This window comes from Hetaerina americana, unplaced genomic scaffold, assembly GCF_022747635.1.
Source record: "Hetaerina americana unplaced genomic scaffold, ioHetAmer1.1.p SCAF_45, whole genome shotgun sequence".
NCBI classification, from domain to species: Eukaryota; Metazoa; Arthropoda; class Insecta; order Odonata; family Calopterygidae; genus Hetaerina; species Hetaerina americana.
The window spans coordinates 3,331,646-3,351,645 of record NW_027287041.1 but is presented as its reverse complement, the minus strand read 5'-3'; the positions used below and the strand labels follow the sequence as shown (position 1 = coordinate 3,351,645).

The 20,000-nt window shown below is 38.6% G+C and overlaps 1 protein-coding gene across 1 annotated transcript in view; it reads right to left on the bottom strand.

Moving 5' to 3' along the window:
• Ubc2 (ubiquitin conjugating enzyme 2) overlaps positions 1–20,000 on the bottom strand; it is a 44,799-nt gene that overhangs the window by 5,741 nt on the left and 19,058 nt on the right. Inside the window, exon 4 of the mRNA XM_071591350.1 lies at positions 4,065–4,197. Coding sequence (XP_071447451.1) covers positions 4,065–4,197 — 133 coding nt within the window. The remainder of the gene's footprint in view (positions 1–4,064; positions 4,198–20,000) is intronic.

Sequence of the window (20,000 nt, the reverse complement as noted above, 5' to 3'; positions counted from 1 at the left end):
AGGTAGATGAAAAATGGATGAAGGGGGGATTGACCGGCAGTAGTGGGATGTTGACGACTGTAATATAGAGGGGAGAATCCAGAAGTGAATAAATAGGAAAGGGAAGAAACAGGATAGGGATGTTGGACGGGATGAAGGGAGGAAGGAAGTACTCAGAGATGAAGGGGGACCTGATGTAGAGTAGGATGATGGATTTTGTGTTTTATTAGGAGTCACAAAATGTTTTATTTCGTAGCTGTGCCCATCCAAAAACCTAACTTAACCATAGATTACCTTATCAAAATTTATACTCCCAAACAATTAAACAGTAAGAAATAAGGGTTTCTAACATGGCCAAGGGAAACCAAATCAAAGACACACAGCGGGAAACAATTTGTTCCCCACCCATTTAACCAGAAGAAACTCAAATTCACCTAATTGCAACTGGGTCAGTGATATCTAACTGCAGGAAGTGCATGGTACAGTATTCCGCAAGGCAGAGGTAAGATAAGGTTTGTGTAGGGAGACCATAGTGCCGAAGGTGCCACAGGACAGACACTTCAGTGTGGAGTCTCCCTCTGATTAATCTCACTCCCTTTGTTACAGGACCGGCTATCGAAGGAGCACTGGTCCTGCCTTTTCAGAGAGTGCACAGCTTACATCCAAACTGCAGTTTTTACAATCAACACAATACCCTCAAATCCAAATGACCACGGGAAGTAACTAATGTGAACGAACAACGTTTTCCATTAACACTACCTTGTTAGCAAGGAAAAAAATCACAAAATACCATCCCAGCACCCATTTACTCATTTTTACTGGGGCTAATAATTCAATCCTGCCATGTTTTAAACACAAGAGTATCATTTTATGAATGAGAAAAGTCTCTCCAATAACAGTCTGTCATGGACGAGAGGTAATTAAGGAGATAGTGGGACAAAGCAGCTCGGACGACCACCATTCTGATATGAAAGGACTTTATTTCAATGTTTTGTTAGGAGAAGTGGAATAGAGATGCTGGGGTAAGTATGTGAGCTCCCTAAGAAGAGTACAAACTTCTAGAAGGGGGCGACAACTCTCTTCTTTGTTACATGGAAGGCAACTGTACTCCTATGTACATACGTAACTACTCTAAAAGAACGAGGGATAATACAAAAATGTTTTTAATAAATCATTAAATACTATTCAACAGATTTGATTTTATTAATAATATTATAAACTTTAAATAAGCCTGAGGTATCTCAAACCTGTCCATCTTTTTAAAAATATATCGAAGATATATTCAGGAAGCAATTTAATCATCTTAACGTTTGGAATTCAATTAAAATTTTTAGGTGGTGGGGATGAGAGAGAGTACAGTGTTTAAGAATCATCAAGATGGTTTTTATCCAGAGTAAACGGCAAATACAAATTTTGGAAAAGGAGATTCGGAAAATTCAACGGAAAACCCAACCTTGAAAAAAATTACTCTTTCACTGATGTATTCTCTCCATGAGAACAAAAAGAAAGAACAATCTCATTTTAAATTGATTTTGTGTTATTTCTCAGACTTCCACAACCCCAAAAATAATTCCCTGACCTTTTCAAATTCTCCACAACCAACAAATAAAAATCCCCTAACTCTTCCAGGTTTTCCACAGCCAACAAATAAACTTTCCCTGACTCTTCCAGGTTTTCAACAATTGACAAATAAATATTCCCTGACTCTTCCAGGTTTTCAACAATTGACAAATAAATATTCCCTGACTTTTTCACAAACCCAAAACATTCCCCGACTCTTCCAGGTTTTCCACAGCCAACAAATAAACATTCCCCGACTCTTCCAGGTTTTCAACAATTGACAAATAAATTTCCCTGACTTTTTCACAAACCCAAAACATTCCCTGACTTTTTCAAATTCTCCACAACCAACAAATAAAAATCCCCTAACTCTTCCAGGTTTTCCACAGCCAACAAATAAACTTTCCCTGACTCTTCCAGGTTTTCAACAATTGACAAATAAATATTCCCTGACTCTTCCAGGTTTTCAACAATTGACAAATAAATATTCCCTGACTTTTTCACAAACCCAAAACATTCCCCTAACTCTTCCAGGTTTTCCACAACCAACAAATAAACATTCCCTGACTCTTCCAGGTTTTCAACAATTGACAAATAAATATTCCCTGACTTTTTCACAAACCCAAAACATTCCCCGACTCTTCCAGGTTTTCCACAACCAACAAATAAACTTTCCCTGACTCTTCCAGGTTTTCAACAATTGACAAATAAATATTCCCCGACTCTTCCAGGTTTTCAACAATTGACAAATAAATTTCCCTGACTTTTTCACAAACCCAAAACATTCCCTGACTTTTTCAAATTCTCCACAACCAACAAATAAAAATCCCTTAACTCTTCCAGGTTTTCCACAGCCAACAAATAAACTTTCCCTGACTCTTCCAGGTTTTCAACAATTGACAAATAAATATTCCCTGACTTTTTCACAAACCCAAAACATTCCCCTAACTCTTCCAGGTTTTCCACAACCAACAAATAAACATTCCCCGACTCTTCCAGGTTTTCAACAATTGACAAATAAATTTCCCTGACTTTTTCACAAACCCAAAACATTCCCTGACTTTTTCAAATTCTCCACAACCAACAAATAAAAATCCCCTAACTCTTCCAGGTTTTCCACAGCCAACAAATAAACTTTCCCTGACTCTTCCAGGTTTTCAACAATTGACAAATAAATATTCCCTGACTTTTTCACAAACCCAAAACATTCCCCTAACTCTTCCAGGTTTTCCACAACCAACAAATAAACATTCCCCGACTCTTCCAGGTTTTCAACAATTGACAAATAAATTTCCCTGACTTTTTCACAAACCCAAAACATTCCCTGACTTTTTCAAATTCTCCACAACCAACAAATAAAAATCCCCTAACTCTTCCAGGTTTTCCACAGCCAACAAATAAACTTTCCCTGACTCTTCCAGGTTTTCAACAATTGACAAATAAATATTCCCTGACTTTTTCACAAACCCAAAACATTCCCCTAACTCTTCCAGGTTTTCCACAGCCAACAAATAAACATTCCCCGACTCTTCCAGGTTTTCAACAATTGACAAATAAATTTCCCTGACTTTTTCACAAACCCAAAACATTCCCTGACTTTTTCAAATTCTCCACAACCAACAAATAAAAATCCCCTAACTCTTCCAGGTTTTCCACAGCCAACAAATAAACATTCCCCGACTCTTCCAGGTTTTCAACAATTGACAAATAAATTTCCCTGACTTTTTCACAAACCCAAAACATTCCCTGACTTTTTCAAATTCTCCACAACCAACAAATAAAAATCCCCTAACTCTTCCAGGTTTTCCACAGCCAACAAATAAACTTTCCCTGACTCTTCCAGATTTTCAACAATTGACAAATAAATATTCCCTGACTTTTTCACAAACCCAAAACATTCCCCTAACTCTTCCAGGTTTTCCACAGCCAACAAATAAACATTCCCCGACTCTTCCAGGTTTTCAACAATTGACAAATAAATTTCCCTGACTTTTTCACAAACCCAAAACATTCCCTGACTTTTTCAAATTCTCCACAACCAACAAATAAAAATCCCCTAACTCTTCCAGGTTTTCCACAGCCAACAAATAAACTTTCCCTGACTCTTCCAGGTTTTCAACAATTGACAAATAAATATTCCCTGACTTTTTCACAAACCCAAAACATTCCCTGACTCTTCCAGGTTTTCCACAACCAACAAATAAATATTCACAGACCATTCCAGGTTCCCCACAACCCTTAAAATAGTCCCCTGACTCTTCCAGGTTCTCCACAACCCACAAATAAACTGACTATTCCAGGTTCCCTGCAGCCCTCGAAATATTCCCAGACTTTCTCAGATTTTTCACAACCCACAAATATATATTCCCTGACTTCCAGGGATTTCACCACCAACAAATAAACACTTCCTGTACTGGGAAGATAACAGTGAATAGAACCGCTGCTCAAGAGTGGTAAACCAGCATTTCCCTTGCACGTCCAGCCATGATTGACGCACGCCACGGTGCACGCTTTGACCAGCTCACCTTAGGGGGCTTGAAAGGGTACTCAGGGGAGAAGTGGATGTCCAGGAAGAACACTCCTCCCTCGTAGACGGAGCCGGGAGGCCCCAGGATGGTCGACACCCACTCATACAGGTTGTCACCCTTCGGGCCAGCGCTGGAATAGACAACAGTGGCGTCAATCACCAAAGCATGCACCAATCAATCACACAACACTCACAACCAATCCAAACCTCACACACACAATCACACAACTGCATTTTCTTCAGAAAACAACAGTGACAACTTACCAAAGAGAATGTTTTCGTCCTCTCAAAGGGTAATCGCTCGGAAAATAGCACGAGTAAACCTTCCTCTGCGGGTTTCCTTTAACGCTAACGTACTCAAACATCAAATACAGCCAAAACTGAGGGTAATGCATCTTCTCATCCATCATTCACAAATTGACGTGCGAGTAACATTAAAATTAATCTAGATTCGCCATTTAAATTCACAGAACTGTTTATCTATATCTATGATTACCACCCTTTTTTTTTAAAGGTTTTGGCGACACTAAAAAGAATTCCAAATTGCACAGAAACTGCAAAAATAAAAGACCACATACACAGAAGGAGACAGTGCTCTTCAATCTTGGACTTTGGCTGAAAATTTGCAAATTGTACTTTCCAATCAGTTGACCAGACGCCGTAACCACAAGACCTGGCTACCGTAGTACTCCTGTTCCAAAACCTTCCAAAGTTTCCCTTCTCAACTAGAGATTTTCAACAGGCAAAGAGGTAATCGCATACATACACGCCAATTTTGCAAAGAAAAACATTATTAACTACTATGCAACGACTTCAGAGTGCAAAAATCCTTCGCCTTTGACTGGGATTCGAACCCGGATCCCTATTAACCCTCTTAGTGCGGCGGGGATTCCAGGGGTACTCAGTGAGAAGTGCAAAGGGTAATTTAAGAAAATGTATCACCTTAGGAAAAAAAACATTATGAAGCTATTTGTTTAGATATCCATATGCAGTTTTTTTATTTTAAAATAAAATATTACAGTTAACAATGATGTAATACATTTAAATCATCTGAAAAATAAATGTAATTATTACCGTATTATAAATTTGAAAAGTATTTTTTTAGCAATAATATTTCGATATTTAGACAGAATAATGATATTTTTTTTTAAAACATTTTTCAATAAAACTACGATATTTAAATATAAGAAAGAATAAAAAAGACATGTAGAAAATATTATAAATAAATAGAAAGAAAAACCAGTGAATTGCAAATTTTTTTGTCAGCCTCTACATAGTTCGATTTTGTTGAAAAGGCTGATCTCACCTGAGTCAATTTGGGACTTTTCCCCTTTCCTTGAGACTGCGGCAATGTGCTTACAATCTAAAGGCAGGAAAAAACCAAGTTGTAACTCACAGAGAACTGCTGACAATGTAATCCAATACACAGGGCACAAATGATCAGATGGGATGGACGGCAAGAGAAACCAAAATGATTACAAAGCAGTGCTCTCATTTCCATCGTCTCAACAAAGTCTGAATAAGCAGGTATATATCAACACCACCCCACCATAACACATTCAAGAGATTACAGATGAACACAGATTAATTAGTAGCCTTTCAGTGGCTTTTCAAAGTGGAAAGACCACTCAGAAAAAAAACCCTGACCTTCCCGACATGTACAAAACTGAACGAAAAATAATAGTGAGAATTATACTTTTTGAAAAACATTTAAAAATGCTAATAAAAAATTAGTAATGTAACTTTGTGAAATTCAACCTATCGATAGCACAAAAACCATAAATTATCAAAGAAAAAACCATAAGTTACAACGATTTAAACAATAGCCTACGCAAGAGCCGATATATCGGCCCGCCGCACTTTTCGCCAGGGATACAAAAGCCGATATATCGACCCGCCGCACTAAGAGGGTTAATATCTGGTCGAGTGCTTTTAGCCAGTTAAGCTATCGAGGCGTCCTCTTAAACTCTGAAATTTCGGGGACTTTCAAAGGAACAAGATGTTGTGACGATGTGTTAACTGAATAAAGCACTCGAGCGGATATTGATAGGGATCTGGGTTCGAATCCCGGGCAAAGCAAAAGATTTTTACACTCTGAAATTGTTGCATTGAAATGCACATTAGCAGATGACTCCGTTAAACGTTACTGTTGCGGCATCTCCCGTAGTTTCTTTGGAAATTAAAACTACTAGTTGGCAGGGTTTAAAAAAATTAAAAAGAGCATCACCGGAAAAAGTAGAACTACCTAACAGGAGACTATGTATAACAATTTATTCCAGACGTGAATCATATTAAGTGCAGAATTAAGACAGTCAGTTAGCTGTGCCAATACACAATCTATGATCATGTATTGGCATTGATAAGACCGTGACAGTTCAACCACCATTATATCAAAAAAATTAGCATTGCGAAAGATTTGCACAGCTTAACTCGTCCTCCCAAAGGTCTTACTAACGGATGACCAAATGTGCATAGATTTCCTTTCACGCTAACATACTCAATTATCAAATGCCGCTAAAACTGAGGTTATAACATCTCATCCGTCCCTGATTCACAAATTGATGTATTAGTAACATTAAAATAAATCTAGATCCCCGTTTAAATTCACATTAAAGTGTTTTACTGTATCAATGCATTTTACAAGTCTTTCATTACCACTCTTTGCTTTATGTTTTGTTGACATTCAAGAGAGATTGCAAATTGCACAGAAACTGCCCAAAGAATCGAGACCGCATTTGAAGAAGAATACAACAGTGCTCTTCAATCGGGATTTCAACATCTATAAACTCACAAACTACACTTTCCAATCGATTGAACATACACGCCGTCAAAGCAAGATCTGGGCTACCAAAGTATTCCTGATCCGAAACCTCATAGTTTCCCTTAGAAATCGGAGATTTTCATGAGTCAAAGATTGATTAAACATTGGTAATATTTTCCACAAAATAAAATTTATTAAAGCGACCGATTTCAATGTAAATACATCATCGTCAGACGACTGTCACCCTGATTGATCACCTGCCGAAGATGTATTTACATTGAATCTGGTCACAATAAATTTAATTTTGTGGAAAATATTGCCAATCAATTAATGATATCCTGAAACATATAACACCTGAAACATCTCTATTTAACAGGCAAAGAGATACTCGCAAACATACACGCCAATTTTGCAAAGAAAAACACTTAACTACGGGTTGGAAGGCTTTTAAAAAATTTAAAAAGATCACGGCCGAAACAAGTAAAAACTACCAAACAGGACACTACATACACATAAACGATTTGAATGAAAATTATAATTAACAATTTATTCCAGACGTGAATCGCATTAAGTGCTGAATTAAGACACTGTTTGGTGTGCATTTGCACTATCATAGATCATGTATTGGTACTGACAGGACAGTGACAGTGCACACATCATTATAACACAAAATTTGGCATTGCGAAAGATCAGCGCTTAACTCGTCCACCCAAAGGTCTAATTAACGGACGACCAAATGAGCAGAGATGATTTTACGCACAATATTTAATGTATATATTTCAACCCTGAGATACATTTCATCTATTAAACACTTAACTATTAACAAGTACCCTATCTTAATGTTAAATGAACCTCATCATTTAAAAAACCTTCCTTTATGCATATATTGTCTTGTCTACCTATGAATAAAAGTAAACTGGCCCATAATAAACATTAGTATTATTATTATTATTTTAATAATGACCAATATCATAAATTACCAAGACCTTGTAATGCTTCGGGGCTCTCATCATTGTAAAAAGGTTTGTATTTAAACTATAGATAATAACTTTTCCTGATGCACATTACGTGAATAGCTGCATTCAGAAGACCGTCAGTTAAGTGTAATCGTATGATTGCAGATCATATTAGCATAGCTAAGACTGACAATGTACACACCATTATCATTGAAAATATGGCAAAGCAAAAAAGATCTGCACAGCTTAACTCGGTCCTCCTGAAGGTCTTTGGATGGACAACCAAAAGAGCGAAAGCCAAGCAGGTGAAGCGTGAAACCCCTGTCTGCAACGGTATCGCAACTATTCCCCAACCCCCCTGCAGTCTTAACCTGGCACCACCAGCAGACTATCACTCCTATTCCCTATTAAAGCGAAATACCATTCCTTCTAAGGACACCAATCATGGGATCCTAAGTAAGGCCATCAAAGAAGCTCGCAAACACATAGAAAGTACCCTTATCATTCTGTTCCGTGTCATTCTGATAAAAGTACTTCTCAGCCTATGTCAAATAACTGTAAAATTATTGACTAGTATAAATTTTTGGGAATATATTTTGATAAATACCAGAAATGGGACCTGCACATCATAAACCTAAGTAAAAAATTAAATTCTGTGTACTATCTTCTTTCAATTCTGAAACATACTGTTAGTATGGATGTTTTAAAAACGCTCTACTATGGTCTATTATTATTCTCTTGTATCATACGGTATCATAATCTGGGGAAGTGGGTCATCAACTAATTTAAATAAAATATTTATTATTCAAAAGAAATTGCTTAGGTCCATGTGCAATAAACCCTATAGAGCCCACTGCAGACCTCTCTTTCAAAGCCTTGGCATCTTAACTGTCCCTAGTGTTTTTATTTATAATTCGATAATTTTTGTAAAAAAGAACATGCATCTATTCCCATCAAATAATGGCACACACGCCTATTGGACTAGGACAAGAAATCATCTGTGTGTAGTGACTGCTAGCATGACAATGACGTCCAAGGGACCTCGTTCTCTGTGCATCCAAATATTCAACAGGCTTCCCATTAGGATTACCCAATCAGGCATCAGGCTCACCCAATTCCTGGGAGTAATCCTGCAGAAAAACATGTCTTGAGAGGAACATATTTTCAAATTACGCAGCAAGTTAAGCTCCCTATGCTTCCTTATTAGAAATATTAGATATTCTGTAAATTTAGAGGCCCTTCTATCCATTTATCATGGTGAATTTTATTCCCGTGTTACTTTCAGTATCCTCTTCTGGGGTTCCTCTCCCCATGCGGGCATAATCTTCAAAATCCAAAAGAGGATTATACGCATTATGAGCAATGCTCCTTGCGATGCACCATGTAAACCTCTCTTCAAAAGACTTGGTTTATTACCAGTACCTTGCATATATATATTTAATGTCATCTTACATGCAAAGGGTAATATTTCCCATTACAAGTCCAACCACAATTACCATAGTCACTACACAAGGACCTGCAATGACCTGCACCAACCATTTGTCAGGACATACAATACTGCCCATGGGCCCAAAGCAATGGGCTTAAGGTTATTCAATAAACTTCCCCATGAAATCAAATATGAAACAAAAGTACCTGTTTTCAAGAAAAAGCTGTTTAACCTTTTAAAAAATAATATGTTCTATTCTGTAAATGAATACCTTGAATTGTCGCAATGCATCAATTCCGGCTTAAACAATTGATATGTAATTATACTAGTGTATTAGTATGTATACATATATATATTTATATATTGTATCTCTTCTATTGTGAAATTGTGAAAATTATATTTGACGTGTCCTATATTTGTGTATGTATGAATATGCAACAAATCTCCAGACAAATAAATGTATTATTATTATTATTATTATTATTAGTTTAAAAAATGAGAAATCACTCTCTATTTTTAAAAATAAGTTAAATGAAAAATGTTTTTACAGTGTGAACGACTACTTCAATTCTGGGTAATTCTGAATTTTATATTGTGTAAATCCTTAACTATATGTGTAGGTGTAATTTTATTTTATTTTCTTTTCTCTGGCTAGTAATCCAGTTACTGTACTTCTTGACGTACCCTATACGATTACATAATTGTATGATATTCTGTACCATACTATGTACTTGTCAATTGGGGAAATAAAATTATTATTATTATTATTATTATTATTATCAGGAATCCGCCTACCAGGGAGCCTTCGAGTCGACGTAAATACCCTGTGAAAAGTGTATGGATGCTCTCAAGGGGAAAGAAGTACTGATTGAATTAATTTCAGAGGCAATTTAGCAATATCTAACGAAATACACCCATTTTTTCCAAAACTTTACGCAATACTATTTTAAAACAAACCGTGTATTATCAAATAACTTTTGCCGTACCATATATATATCCCAAAAATATAAAATTAGGGAACGATAGAAATTCTCCAACAGTCCATTGATCAAAAATGATTATTCATACATAAATACTTAGTTTAAATCTCAGAATTAAGACGACATACTGTACATGAAAGCGAGAACATTTAAATTCCTTTCCAAATGATACCATTTGCGTAGATGTGACAGCTACGGGAGTTAACTTAACATTTCACAAATTACTAGAATCACACTAAAACAATTAAGTTTTGCATCGTAGTTTTCTTGCTGTAGAAAATTCAACGATTTAAGAAATATTGGCAAAAACTTGGGTTAACACTTGGGTCAGAGAAGAGAATATATATTAATATTATCACATTTTTTTATGAATAATAGAGAATATTCATAAATTACGAGAGACATTGCAATGGGCAATATCCCCAGCGAAATCAATCTATTTTTCCAAAAAATATTCCTAATACTTAAAACACAAAACTGTGTATAAAAATACATTTCAAGAGAAAATGCCCAATTTATTTATTTGCTCCAAATCTTCATAGACCACCCTAATACATCATCTATCCAAAACCAAATTTTGTTCAACTTAACACAAGATTTTCTACAATTCCCATTTACGTATCATGTAATATTAATCGCACTTCTGCCATCCTATGCCCTGTATTAAGATACATACTCCGCCGCCACAGCAAAATTCAACAAACTAATCCTTCTTCCCTAATAAAAGAGACTTTAAGTAACACAGATTCATCCAATACAACTCCCACACTGCTATTCCACAGTGTCTCAATGTAACGATTCAAAGAATAGACTGCAAATAATGCCTACTATTGCAAAAATACAAAATAAACTAAATTCTACATGCACTGATCATTCTGCAACCTATTTTAACACTAAATGAACCCTAATCTTAACACAACTACCCTATTTCCCAGCCGAGAAAGCACATTTAAAACCTACTGTGATTTCGCAGTTTAGAATTGACCCAAAATGCACTTCATCAGACAGATAATTAACTAAGTACATAGTTAGTACAATAATTATGTGAAATGGTGCAATCTGGAGGCAAGGATGCGGAATGTAGCCCCGTCCACAAGCTAGGCTCTAGTTGCATCTGAGACCCAATGAGCCGTGCCTGTGCTTTGGCTGGTCATCGAACTGTCCGTACGGTGCGCCAGTTATGTTATAGTTTCTGCTGTCCTTTCTTGTTTTCAATACTGTTTGTCGTCTGAAAATGGAAATTGACAGAATCACGGAGAACCAATCAACATACAGAGTTTGTCCGGAAAATAAGTGTGCTGACTCCTGGGCTGGGCGCGCCACTCCAGGCGCGCCCAGCACCGCTCTGATGGGCTGCGATTGGAGGGGGGTATGTTGGCAAGCGACGCTGAAAAAGGCAGTCGGCTCTGAGCTGTGGTGTAGTGAGGAGCTCTGTTAACGCGAACCTCCACGCTCGACCCACGTCACGGAACGTGATGCCGAAGTTTTTGGAGCAGCGTTATTCCATCAAATTTGCGGTAAATCTTGAGGAAATCGTCTACCGAAACTGTCGGTATGATTAACCAGGCTTACGGGGAGTCAGCCATGTCCAGAAACATGATCTTTCGGTGGCACAAGATGTTCGTGGAGGGCAGAGAAGAGGTCGTGACGACGAGTCTTCGAGAGGTTCCCGATGATGCCTTCGCGGGAGCGTTCCAGGAATGGGAACGCCGCTGGAACAAGTGTATCGACTCACAAGGGTCCTATTTTGAGGAATATTAGCTTAAGATATGTAAAAGTGTAATAAATTTTTTTTCCTGAGCTCAGTACACTTACTTACCGGACGAACCCTGTATCAAGTTTTTCGGCAAGTGCAGAGCTAAAAGTTACCATAAGAAATCACTGAAATGTTGACAGCTGTTTACGGAGATACTAATCTGAAGTAAACATCATTTTAAGGTGGATTAAGCATTTTAAAGAAAGCCAACAGGACATCACCGAGATGATGCAAGGCCGAAGAAGTAGTAGTATTTTTGAGGGGAGGCGACCGACATCTGAGGTCATTTGCGAGGCCATAGGGGATGGAATGGAAAGGATGAAGTGTGGAGAGAGAAACCCGGCATCGGCATTAGCCTACTCTTGACGAAAGGCACCAAGGGGTCCGCAGTTTAACGTCCCATCCGACGGACACCGTACTCACTCAAAGTGCCCTCAACAAAGCACCTCAAGTACGGATCGAGATACCACTGAAATATATTCAACACCGCCACTGGGATTTGAACCCGAGCCTTCTGGGTGGGAAGCCAGTACGTTAGCCCCCCTGCACCATCTCGTGAACGACACCTTCAACTACCCGTGTTGATACTGACAACTCTGACCATGTGCGGCCTTACAGATCATCAAAAAACTGTCCGAATGATATCAGTTGATGAACTGACTTTAGGAAAATCAACAGTGCACACTAGTATTTTAACCGAACACGATGGATTGATCCTTCAAACCATGACAATGTACCATTCAGCACTATATTCAGAGCACTGATTGTTAACCAGTTACTGGCAATTAATAAATTCAATCACCATGATCCTTTGATCATCTATCCTCCTTACTCTTATAGATCCCGCCCCTATGTCCTATTCCAAATAAAATGCAATGAAATGTGACTAGAGGGGACATTGTATATCACTTGGACACAAGATGTGGAGGAGGACACAATTAAGCAAGGAACGACAGAAGAAAACTAAAAAGCCTAACTGCCAAGAGGACTTCCAAAGGGTGCTTTAAACAGCGGAAAAGAATGATGAAATAAGAAGGCATAGCCTACGAACTGAGAGAGTACTTTGAAGGGGACGAAATCAACGCTGACTAATAAACGTTAATGGCCTCCGTTCGTATATTCATTAGACACACCTTAGTACGTGAAACAATCAAAATATATTTATTTTATTATTATTATTATTAGGTAATCTACCGGTTAAGGTAAGTTTTTGGACAGACGTAATTACTAATTAAATAATTTGTGACCCCTAGCAAAACACAACATCCTACTCTAAATCAGGTCCCTCTTCAGCTCTGAGTACTTTCTTCCTCCCTTCATCCCGTCCAACATCCCTATCCTCTTCCTTCCCTTTCCTCGTTTGCCATTAACATTCTCCCCTCTATCACAGTCTTCTTCAACATCCCACTATTGCCGGTCAATACCCCCTTCATCCACTTTTCATCTGCCTTCTCCTAAGTAATATCTCCCAACAAACCCCTCTCTTTGCCCACCATACCAAGTACTTCCTCATTTGTTTTCTTCTCAGTCCATTTCACCTTCTCCATTCTTCTCCACACACCCACACTTCCTAATGTATGTCTATCATCCTGCTTCAGTGACCATGTTTCCACGCCGTACATAGCTACGCTCCATATCAAAGTTTTCCAACAAGTCTTTTCTTAATATCCTTACTCAACGTCCCCGTCATCTTAACTCCCTCCTCCTTGTGTGAAAGCCTCTTTGCCTAGCGCAATTCTCCTCCTTACGTCCCTATCACATTGACCGTGTTGGTCCAAAACACTTCCACAATACGTAAACTGTTCTACCTGTTCTATAGTTTTTTTTTAATGTTTAGCTCAGCCTTTTCCTTTCTAGAGGTGGGAAATCCAAATTTTAACATGGAGAAATGACCACAAATTCAAGGTAAAATGCTGGGCATCAAGAATGAATGAAAACATTTTTTCTTTCCTAAATAAAACGATTGTTGATTAGAACACCTTGCCTGCAAAACTATTTGGGCCCTTTCCTTTAACAGGGTAAATACTTTGCGTCTGAAATAAGTCTCCACTCACGCGAGTAGGTTTAGACTTATTTCAGGTGTGAGAAACATTTTGCATCAAAATCTCAACTGATCAACAGCCCAGAACAAAACACTTAAATGTTCTTAACCTTCGAAATAGCCATCCTAAGTAGACAAACGTGAATGATACGCATCCATTGTTGTAAGAAAGTTAAGGACAGCCTTTCAAAAGTCTCAAGCAATAAAAGACGAATAATATGCAAACTTAAACGTGAACAAGCAAAAATTTGGCATGGACTGAATTACCCTAGAGGGTACAGGTCATTATCCAAGTCGTAAACTAACGATGATGAGCTCTTAAAGATCGCAGATAACCTGACTGAACTAGCTAATATGCAACTAAACGCAAACCGTTTGGCAGATACGGAAGACAAGGAGGTACTCTGCAAGTGAATTCATTCTAGCACGCAACGGTATCAAGTCAACTCCATTCCGTTTTGCGGAAACACAACAAATAGTTAAAAAACAAACAATTCAAGTTTAACCTAACGTAAGTTATAAGTAGGGTGGTTAAGCACTAGGGGGGGTCGATTCTTTGCCCATCTGATGCAAATTTGGCAGCGGGAACACAAGATTTGGCATTGGCCGATCGACATATATATTAAACATGTCCCCGCAATAGGAACTCTTCACATAAAACACTTTTGTGTCAAAATAAATGCCAGATTTCAAACGACAAATTACGTCTCGCATCTCAATAGAGCACTTTCACAATTACTTGAAGGGAGTTGTATTCTTTCTATTTGAATTTACACCATATTTAAAGAGCAGGTAACTCTTTTGATTCTTTCGCAAAACATTATCAAATTCAGCCTAAGAATAACTTTATATTCATGTTTCTAATTTGCTACGTTTGTGATTAAATACCTCAAAACTCAAGTGTACACCAAATACCTCAAGTGTTGCTTGGAGTCTCTCAAAAATCCCAGAGAAAGGACGCGGATATGTAGGGCATGATTTTAAAATTTTAAGATTTCATACGTCATCATTCAAAACGCTGTGTACTAGAAGATAGCATATTGCTTTTGAGGCATTAGAAAATAAACTTATCGCAGTTAACTTCAATATGCGCATCATATTGTACGCAACGGGGGAGGGGGGAATGCACCATTGTTTCATTTTGCGCATAATCACGAGGCTATTTTAAAAAAGAGGGAAATTTAAGAGGAATGGAAATTGATTGTGATGGCATTATTAATTTATTAATCGTTTGCTGAAAATTTTACTGAGTTGCGGCAGGCACACCATACTTTGATAAGCACTGTATGTCTAAGCAGTCAAACTCGCAATGATCGCGGTAATTTCTTCCCAGATGAGGTCATCAAATGTTTCAAAAGAGTCTTTGAGGTGGCCTCATGAGAACAACACATTCCTTCTCCCCCCTCCTCTCTCTCTCTGGGACTTGAAGCGACCCCAAACAACAACACCAACATTGGAGATATTCCATCACAAACGTAGCACAAATTCCAAAGAAAAAAGCCCCAAAATTTCAGAGTTTAAGAGGACGGCTCGGTAGCTTAAGTGGCTAAAGCACTCGACCGGATATTGAGGGATCTGGGTTCGAGTCCCATTCAATGCGAATGATTTTTACACTCTGAAATTGTTGCATTGAAACGTAGCACATTTGAAAAATGAATATTCATCATGTTATTTGAAGACCGATTCTGATGAAATTTCACATATTCAACAGTTACCCGCTCTGAAATATGGAAAATAGAAATAGAATACACAGGTTCACACCCAAAAGTGGTAGGACTGATTTTCTCTGGCGCAAACGGAGGGGTGGGTCTGCCTGGCAGGGTACGGTGGAGAATGAGGAGGAGAATACGGTGGAAATTGCAGACCAGTTGGGTCTGTCTGCATCCAACGTCCAACGCATTATTTCACAGGATTTGGCCATGCGCAAGGTGTGCGCCAAGATGGTGCCAAAAATTCTGATTGTCGGCCAACAGGCAACGGCCAAATACGGCGTTGCCACGTTGCCGCACCCGCCCTATTCTCCCGATCTGGCACCACCGGACTTCTTCTTCTTCTTCCCCCTCATGAAAAGACAGCTCAAGGGACGACGTTGACTTGATAAGGGCCGTTCAAGAGGCTTCGACGAGGGTCATCAACGGCATCCCCAAAGAAAATTTCCAGCGGGCGCACGGGGAATGGGAGCAACGTTATACTAAGTGTGTAGCAGCTCAAGGAGCATACTTTGAAGATTATTAAGTCGATGTAAGTATATCGTCAATAAAATTCTTGTAAAATAATCAGTCCTACAACTTTTGGGTGCGACCCTGTACACCATACTATTCACAAAAATGAAACGCTTACATTAGATAATTCTTACGAGGGTATGCTATGGCTTCAAATGACCTATGCATAATTGCAACTTGCAAACATCACTCTGCCTTCTTTGCTACATAAATCATCATCACCTGAGCTGAGAATTGACTACTAGTTGACTGATATTTTCTATCCATAGACACTTTCACCAAATATTTGCTTTTTAACGACAGACATTTTGTGGAGATCAAAAATTCACAGAAAAGAGAAGCTAGTTCCTAAAGTGATGACTAAATAAACTTGTGTCGAAGCCATCAGATGGCACCTGCAAGTATACACCGATAAGAGGCTAAGAAGTACAAAACACTTGCAAGAAGGCAGGAGGATCAACCGACATGCAACAGTATAGGCTTGTGACGACTGTGGCTATGCTTATATTTGAGAAATAATATCTAATTCCCCTCCTTTAAACCTCAACCAAGTTTACATGTCACCGTTAACATTGGTTTTCATCACAACCTAATGTCCAATTGGTCATTGATACACAATGTATGATGCCGTAATTCCTACACAGGAAATAAGAGATGTACCAATTGCATACACATCAAATTCAAAGAACCGAGAGATCTAACAGATCAACCAAGAAGCAGAACGTGAGAACTAAGGGAACATGGGGATGTGATAGAAAAATTAGCAAAGATAACTGGATAGACGGAAGAATTTGAGAGCTCTGATGAAAGGGAAATGTTGTGTTAGGGTCAAGATAGCTAACTGATTGCATAAACTGACAATAAACTCAGCAACATTTCCTCACAAATTATGGCTAACAACCACAAACGGAGTTCCTCTCAAGCTCCATTGCAATGGAAATGAAGAAATAATAACTTTGCGATTCCAAACAAAATTTATTACAATACAAAACCCAGGTCGTATCATAACAAATTTTCAGTGGAATTACAAAGTTACTACTTTTTGATTTCCAATATGAATCAATTCCATAAAGTTACACTGGAAACCATCAACTATATCCATTGCAATGAATGACACCCGAATGAACACAACAAAAATCTAAACTTAACCACTTGAATCAAAATAGAGAAGCACATTATCAAATTCAGACATTCCCCCAGTCTTAAAGGTGGCTCAGAAATACTTCAATTAGTTCTTTAATTAATATACATATGAATACTGTGGACACGGCAGTTCAGGAGTAGAGCGTTGGACTATTGCCTTTGGGTTCGATTCCCGGGCAAGCCTCTGGACACCTGCAGCTCCACCCAAGCTATGTGATTTTTTGGGTACCAGATCTCCAAGGGTAACCGTAACCGGCACAGAGAAAGGAAGGAACTGGCCCCCCTTAATACCCTGCTAATGAATGAATTATACACGCCTTACAGGGCTTAGTACTGGGTGAACTCTACCATCACCTACAAAACAGACCTTCTGGTTGATTGCTGTGTTTATGGTTTCCCACACGATAGTAGTAGTATTAGGGCGACCAACAGCAGAGGTCATCGGCGCCATAGGGGATGGACAGGAAAGGATGAAGGGTGGAGAGAAACCTGGTGTCGGCATTAGCCTACTCTTTACGAAAGGCACCATGGGGTCCGCAGCTTAACGTCCCATCCGACGGACGGCGTACTCACTCAAAGTGCCCTCCACAAAGCACCTCAAGTAGGGATCGAGATACCCTCACTGAAAAGTATTCAACACTGCCAGGATTTGAACCCGGGCCCTCTGGGTGGCAAGCCAGTACGTTTGCCCCCGCACCATCTCGGTCCCTGTTTCCTACATGAGTCCAGATCGTATACTGGTGCGAATACTAGTGCTGACTTGAACCCCCTTGACTATTATGTTTGCAGTGTAGTCGAAAGAAGAGTTACCAATAATAAAACGAGGCACACCCTAATGTCACATCTATACACACCGCTACCATAGCAGTATTTGCAAATATGGACAGCGCTACCGATATTGCGATTATAGAGTGAGTGCGACCGATTCAGGAGAAGATTGGACGTGGTCATTGCAGCGGCAGGGGGTAATTACATTGAGTAATGCTACTCTTGACAGATAACACTACCTGTAAAGTTAAAGGATTTTAATTTCCATTTGTATTTGTTGATTAATACAACTGCTTCTAAACAAACATTTCATATGTCCGCATTTAACTGCTGTACGCGGCAAAATTTGTCAGAATAAACCTTTCTTATGTCATTATATTTGTCAGGATGAACTTTCACATTAATCATCTTTCCAGCATGGAACGCATCATCAAATTCAACACCAATTCATAAGCAAACAACTGTACCGCAATACCAGAAAGTTTCCAGAAACAATTATACTCAGACAGCGAAATTCCCTTTGCCTCAAGTTCCTCAGGACAATGAGACAACCTCCAAATTTTCCCCACAATCTCAACATTCAGCCCAGGGTATAATTGCAAAGGTATAAACAAATACAAGACCTAACAACACCCCCTTTACAATCTCATTGACGAAAGACGGATGTGGCGAGACCATAGTGCTAAAGATGCCATTGATTCGACACTCTAGTGTGGAGTCCCTCTGATTAATGTCACTCCCGTCGTTACAGAGCCGGCCATTGAGAAAGCAACGGCCCTGCCTTTGATGGGAGTATACGCCATTGCTCACACATACTAAGTATGTTCAGAAAATACCGGAATTTCTACATTTCGTGGGTTTGGAGAGTTCCAATTAGGAAAATTTTGTTGAAGTGTGTTGGCACATATGCCCAATGAAGTATGATAAAATTTTCACTGTTTTCATTGTTTATTTTGTCTGTGGCCGCCGCTCCAAGGTTAGACATGTATTAACAAGCTCAGCTATTTCTGTTTATTGAAAAACATGGATCAAAGAATTGAGTTTTGCAAAGAATACTGCGAAACAGGATATTTCAACTGATTCCTACGGTAAACATTGCAAACTAGTCTAAGATTTGATTCAAATTGACCAACAAATCACTCAATAAGCATACCGCAAACCATATCAAAATATCCAAGCAACGTGTCGACTTCTTTATTGAACAATTGAGATAATACCGTATAAATCTGAGCACGATGGGTGCCACGACATTTCAAAGACAAGAACAAACAAATCCCTTCTTATTCCCCCGATATTGCATCTTGGTATTTTTAGTTTTTCACTCAACTCAAGAGACACCTCAAAGGATAACCATTACACTTCGGACGATGAGGTGAAGGCAAAAAATTCAATAACAGCACGTTGTTTTAACTCGCAAATGTTGACATATAACACACTAGAACACTGTCTCCATACTTCATCCGCATCTCAGAATACTACACTGGATAAACAATGAAACTACCTCAAACCTAAGCATAAGTGTTAAAGGGGGAATGTTACTTCCACATGCCCAGACCAGGAGTGCTTCTGAAGTTCATTTTATTCGTGGTCTACCAGGAATGTGTGCTTTAGTTTTCACCCTACCCTCCTATTTTCATCAATCAATCATCAATCCATCCACTAACATCCTAGTTCTACACAAACAGAAATTTAAGTTAAAAATCCTGCAGTATGGCAGAGTATTAACTTAATTTATGACACCTTTCGAAAAGGGAACGGACCTTAACCTTTCCCACACACAGTAATACCACCAGAGAAGCACCACTACACACGTTGGAAATAAACTGTTTCGTGCACACGGGAAAAATCAATGTACGAGGGCTATTCAAAAAGAAAGCT